The 6,000-nt window shown below is 44.2% G+C and overlaps 1 protein-coding gene across 3 annotated transcripts in view; it reads left to right on the top strand.

Moving 5' to 3' along the window:
- Positions 1-433: 433 nt before the first annotated feature.
- The window catches only part of trim36 (tripartite motif containing 36), a 165,534-nt gene continuing 159,967 nt past the window's right edge, over positions 434-6,000 (top strand). For all 3 annotated transcript variants that reach the window (XM_078566387.1, XM_078566379.1, XM_078566372.1), the window contains exons 1-2: positions 434-701; positions 1,938-2,187. In XM_078566387.1, coding sequence (XP_078422513.1) covers positions 639-701; positions 1,938-2,187 — 313 coding nt within the window. In that variant the 5' untranslated portion in view covers positions 434-638. The remainder of the gene's footprint in view (positions 702-1,937; positions 2,188-6,000) is intronic.

Genomic DNA, 6,000 nt, shown 5'->3' with positions numbered 1-6,000 from the left:
TCTATTATTTAAAGCTACGGGTAGATTTCAGGTGAAAAGCCAAGCTCGATTCCATTTAAAAATGTCCTGGTTTAATATTATGTAAATCCACCGAGTGTAAACCGTAAGGTGGGGCCCTGACCTTAGTCCATGGGATTAGAATGGTCCCAGAAATGTATTTTAATGACTTTCTGTTAAAACAAGGAGAGAGCAGGACATTGCTGTCAGCTCTGAAACAGGAGCTGGGTGGGTTTCAGCAGAGACTGGTGACCCTGGGAGACAGGGGTTGTGCTAAACCCATTAGTCTAATGCTCCCATCTGTTTGCAGAAGGGTTTGCGAGTGGGTGAGCGGCGGATGTTGGCAGCATTCACGCCGGTTGGTTCTGGCTCGGTAATATCTCCACTCCACGCCCCAGGCTGGACGCTGTGGGCGGGGTTTGGCATTCAGGAAAGTGACTGAGACGGTGGAGTTTAGGCCGGGCGGAGGGTTCCAGTGCAGTTCCACTGGCTGATCTGATGTGGTCGTAGCTCTGCAGCCTGTCCCCGGCTCCCAGACTGGCCGGCACCTGGAAAGTCATTTTCGGGACAAGGCGGGGAAAAGACCTTCACACGCAACCTCCCACTGACTTTTATTCAGGAAAGTGCCTTTCAGCAGGATCATGTCCGATTCGGATGATATAAGTGAGTTTGGATTCATTGTTGACAGGATCTCCAAAGGTGAGGTGAGTGCTCCTTCTGTGTGTCTGTAGGGCAGGCAGGCGAGTCCAGTCTGCCTTCTCTCCAATTCCAATCCTGAGCACTGGTTCCTGCTGTTAACTGAGCCCTTACACATTCTGGAATCTGAATCCATCCTTATCCCATTCTGACTCCTTCAGCCGGCAGGGGAGGCTCTGGCGTACAGCCCCTTGTGACAGGCAGTGGGTTCCCTGTACCTCCCCTCCAACACCGTCTGCCTGGGCTGCTCCTCTCTTGGCTGACCCGCTGGTCACCAGGTGTCACTGGCGGCGTTATGCGAGAGTACCCATTAAATCAATATTATATCGGCTCCAGTTGGATTGAATCCGAGTGTGGGACTGTGGCCATGTGCTTGGACCAGGTTCACCTACACGGACAATCCCTGCGGCCTCTCCACTCCATCTCATTCAAGGCGTCTTCATCCCCTCCCAGCTCTGAGCAGCTGATTCCACCGTCAGACCTGGCTCTGTAACCGGTGCTCAGTCAGATCGGGCGGATCGAAAAGAAGGGATTTACATTAAAACCTACAACCTTAAGAAGCAGTTTCCAACGGTTTCCATGACGACCTCTCCTTCAGTTCAGTTTTCCTTGCTGCCAAGTTTGGTTGCTGCTCGGATCCGGACTCGCTCCTATTTAAATCACACCTCGGCGACCGTCTACAGACTGACTGTTGCCGGACTTTCTCGCTAGCCCATATTTCCACATCTAATAACCGGCGTGAACCAGAGCCAAAATCTGGACCATGTCGGTTAAAACGCACAAAGGTGTAAGTAATAACTTCCTGAAGTAGTGTCAGGTGAGGTGTTTGCAGAACTGAGACACACACATAGACACAGACATACATAGACACAGATATGCTCTATTTATTTCTTTATTGAACAAACTCGTCCTAAAAGTGTGACTATAGTTTGTCACCGACCAGTGATATATATCAGCATTGTTACTGTTTGTATTCCTTCACAATGTGATAATGGGTATATTTTGCAACCTTTTCTTGTCGTGATGTTCAGCATAGGCGGGATAATTTCACAGAATGTCCTGTTATTGTTTATGTGGACCATTTTTTAAATGAGTCTTTTCTACATATTGATGTGGGTGTTGACTAGTGTAAAACACCTGTCTGCACTCTCGGAGTTTTCAGAGGTGGTTAGTATGCCAGTGTCTGGAGTTTTGTTGTTTGGTTGCAGCTTTGGGTGTGAATGAACGTCTTTCTCTTTTTGCAGGTTCCCATTAAAAACATCGAACGCGAGCTGATCTGCCCATGCTGTAAGGAGCTTTTCACTCACCCCCTGATCCTGCCCTGTCAGCACAGCGTCTGTCACAAATGCGCCAAAGAGTTGCTGCTGTCCCGGGAGGATGCGATTGCAGAGCAAGACTCGGAGTTCTCCAACCCGGCCACACCTATCAGCAGCCCCAGGATCCGCCGCCTCTCCTCGGCCAGTGTCGAGAGGCTCGACAGGCTCACTAGGACGGGTAGGTGTCACATCCCGCCGCTACCATCAGCAACACAGCTTCCACCATTTGAAAAAAACACCGTTTTGCCTAGTCTGTGCATTGATAAGGTCTCTTCTGGCGTGTTTCTTGGGAGGTTTGCTGGGCGGGGATGTAAATATATGTGACCAGAGGTCATCGACCTGAAACGCTATTTTGCCTACCCTGTTGAGCATTTCCAGCATTTTCTGTTTTTGCTTCAGATTTCCAGGAACTGCAGTATTTTAATTTACAAAAATTGCAGGTGGGGCCCCAATCTAAATCTAAATTTCAGGAAGGATGTACCAGCCTTGGATGGGGTGCAGCACAGATTCACCAGAATAATATAAGGTCTGAAACAGTTAAATTATGAGAACAGGTTGTACAGACTAGGCTTATATTCTCTTGGATAGTGAATATTGAGGAGTGATCTGAGATGTTTAAGATGATTGAGTAAATCAAGATAAATGATTCCTTTGGTGAAGGAGCCCAGAACAAGGGGCCATAATTTTAAAATTAGAACTCGACCATTTGGGGTGATGTCAGGAAGTAGTTATTCTCAGAAAAGGCTGTGGAAATCTGAAACTCTCTGCCCTCAAAAAGCTGTTGAAGCTTGGTCAACTAATAATTTCAAAACTGAGATTGACAGATTTTTGCTGGACAAAGGTATTAAGGGATATGGGACTCATGCAGGTAAATGGAGTTAAGATATGATGAACCATGATCTAATTGATTGGTGGAACAGGCTTGACTGGAATACTGGAACAAGCATTGGCCAATGTTCCTTGAATGAGACCATGGAAGAACATATCTCCAGGGAGGTGGGAGGTGTCAAGCCTCAGGTTTAAACAGAACACTAGAGTCGGTTGGAACCTCCTAGGAACTTTGCAAACTTAATCACAGGCAGATTTTACATGCTTTGAGAAAACAGACAGTTCCACCGTGGTCACAAGATATAAAAAAAATACCATCTGGGAGCAGAGCTCTGCTAAAAGTCTGCAAATACTGCCTGTCTGGGCCACAGATCCTGTTTCTCAGCCTGTAGCATAACTCTGGTATTGTTAGATACAAATAGCACTCTGCAGCTATCAGATTTGGAGCAGTAGCGCACACAGTATAATCACCACCTAAACAAAACAATACTGCTTGGTAGGCCATTTTGGTGCTTTTAGTTTTAGCAGATATCTGATGTGTTAATAGATCAACAAATGTTTTTTAAAAAACTGTTCTGTCAGAGGTTTTCCTAAATGTTCAGCTTAATTTTAAAGTTTACTAAAATATTAATGTGATTATGAGACATAATATTACACTTTGTTAGTCCATGGGATAGATTTTGACAAATTAATGTGCTGGCACAAAGCTTTGCATGGTGTGAGTGCATATCGAGAATTTTGTAGAGGGATCAATATATCCCACTTGATTTGCTTTGTCCCTGAGGTGGTCTTAGATCATTTGTCTTGACACCCACTGCAGTTCATTTAGCAACATTTAGCAATGTTAGCAGATGGTGATTGTCTTGTCGGCTGTCTTCTGTCACTAATATTTAGCAGGCAGTTGGAGGGCTGGACACGAAGCTCTGCATTTCTATGTATGCATAGAGTTCTGTCGTGTTTGGGCAGAGAGCAACATAGCACTTGGAGTTACCAACCTTGCATTTATTTCTGTAGATACTGGTCTATGGCACCCTAACTAGTAATAGTTATGTTACTAGACTAGTAATCCAGAAACCTGATCTAATAATCCAGAGAATATGACTTAAAATCCCACCATGGAGGTTTGAGAATTTTGAATTCAGTTTAAAAATATGAAAATAAAAAGCTGGTGTCAGTAAAAGTGAGCATAAAGCTGTCAGATGTTAATTAAAACCCAGCTATTGTGCTTTAGAAAAAGAAATCTGCCCTCCTTACTTGCTCTGATTGAAATGTAATTCCAGTTCAGACCAATGTGGTTGACACTTAACTGTCCCCTGAAGTGGGTCTAATAAACCACTCCATAGTTTAAAACTGCAAAGGAGAAGGCCCACCACCAACTTTTCAGGGAAACTAAAGATGGGCAATAAATGGTAGTCTTGTCAGCAATGCACACATCCAGAGAATGAAGACAAGTCATGCAGTAATTAATTTAAAATTTATTCCTGACTGACTTAGGCCAGCTATACCTCAGTTAAGTGCAACAAATTTCCTCACAAACCTTGCCTCTAGTAGCATTGAAATATAACTGAAATTAAAATATGTTTGAAAATCAGACCAGGAGCGACCCTAGTTTATCCATCTAGAAAAAAAAAACTACATCCTTTCATCATAACATCCAGCGTTTTGTTTGATGAATCCTGTCTCCACTCCCATACCAATAAGGAGGATGGAGTACACAGTCAGCTATACAGTGCTGTCATGCCAGTGATAGACTATGGGCAGAATTTTCATCCCGAGGTGAAGGTGAGTTAGAAGACCCGTGTGCCGGCAATATCTTGCTTCCAGCTGCCTTGTGCTAATCAGCCAGCATGTTCCAGCCTCCAGCCTATTTTCAGGGAGGGGGCTTCTTGGAGTTGGGCAGGGTGGGAGGCGGTGACAGCTACCCATGTGCCAAATAGCAGGTGGCTAATTAGGCCAATTAAAGTGCCAGCTGAGGGCACTCCTCAAACGCCATCTTGATTTTCTAGACGGTGGACGTATCCCCACTGTTGTGGTGTTATGGCAGGCTGTCCAAATCCCAGAGGGAAACTTGGAGCAGCTGCCACAACTATTTGCAATTTGTAATAATTTTGAGATGCGGGCTTTGAATTCAGTAAAAACAAGTCCACCAAGTCTTATAGGTTTCTTACAAAACTAAAGTAAACCTTTATTAACAGAAGAAATGATTTTAAGCATTTACATATATCTACAAGTTACTGCCATGATAACTTCTAAGTCTCCCAATTAATCTAAATCCCAGTTACATCCATTAAGGTAACAGTGAGTTACATAGGTTTTTAAAAGACCCAGGTAAAGTAACACACAATATCCTGAACAGTCGAATTCAAAGTGAGTTTTTCTCAGCTTCAATTCCTTGCAGTCAGCAGCTTGAGGCTTTTCACACTTGTTAGATCTTAGAATGCCTTCCCTTGCACACAGCCTTCTCTCCTTTAAACATTTTTTCTCCTTTGAATGCAAATTCCTATTGTTTCACTATGTCTTTGGACTTTACCTCTCTAATAATAAAAATCCATCAAAGTACCAATTTTTCCTGTAATGTTTGGGAAAAATAAACACACTGTTTCTTAACTTCTCCTGACTAGTTAAAACATTTCAACCCCCCCCCCCCCTTTTGAATTCAGGCTGGTCTGGTTTATTTAAAAATGCAAATGTTCCATTTACACCTTACATTCTAAAACTTGCCCCACATTTCAAACCTAGCTTATCTTCTGACACATCAAAGCCTTCAGACCAGCTGCCTTTAATTCAATTAAGTCCCTCACACATACACACAGACATAGACACAGACCCCACTAGTCCTCTACAATAAGTTCCAATAATGTTATGAAAATTATTATATCTTCTTGGCCTGTGGTTAGAGCACATAGATTGAATGGCGGTGGCCTCCCTGAAGCAAGCTGGGGTGGGGGAGCCAGAAGCACACCCTGCAAAGCAGACCAGGATGGATCTACTGGACAGTGAGGGCTGCAGCCACTGCCGCAGGCCCTCTTGTGGACAGCTCCCCTTCCTATTATGATGGTCTGACAGCTGTGACTGGAATTTATTTGCTGTAATTTACAAGACTCTAGAGGGCACCTCCACCTTGAGGATGACTGTCCTGCAGTCCCCTAGTTACAGCAGTAGT

The sequence above is a fragment of the Cetorhinus maximus genome, chromosome 2 (assembly GCF_964194155.1).
Source record: "Cetorhinus maximus chromosome 2, sCetMax3.hap1.1, whole genome shotgun sequence".
NCBI classification, from domain to species: domain Eukaryota; kingdom Metazoa; phylum Chordata; class Chondrichthyes; order Lamniformes; family Cetorhinidae; genus Cetorhinus; species Cetorhinus maximus.
The sequence above is the reverse complement of the archived record's forward strand: the minus strand, read 5'-3'. Positions and strand labels throughout refer to the sequence as shown.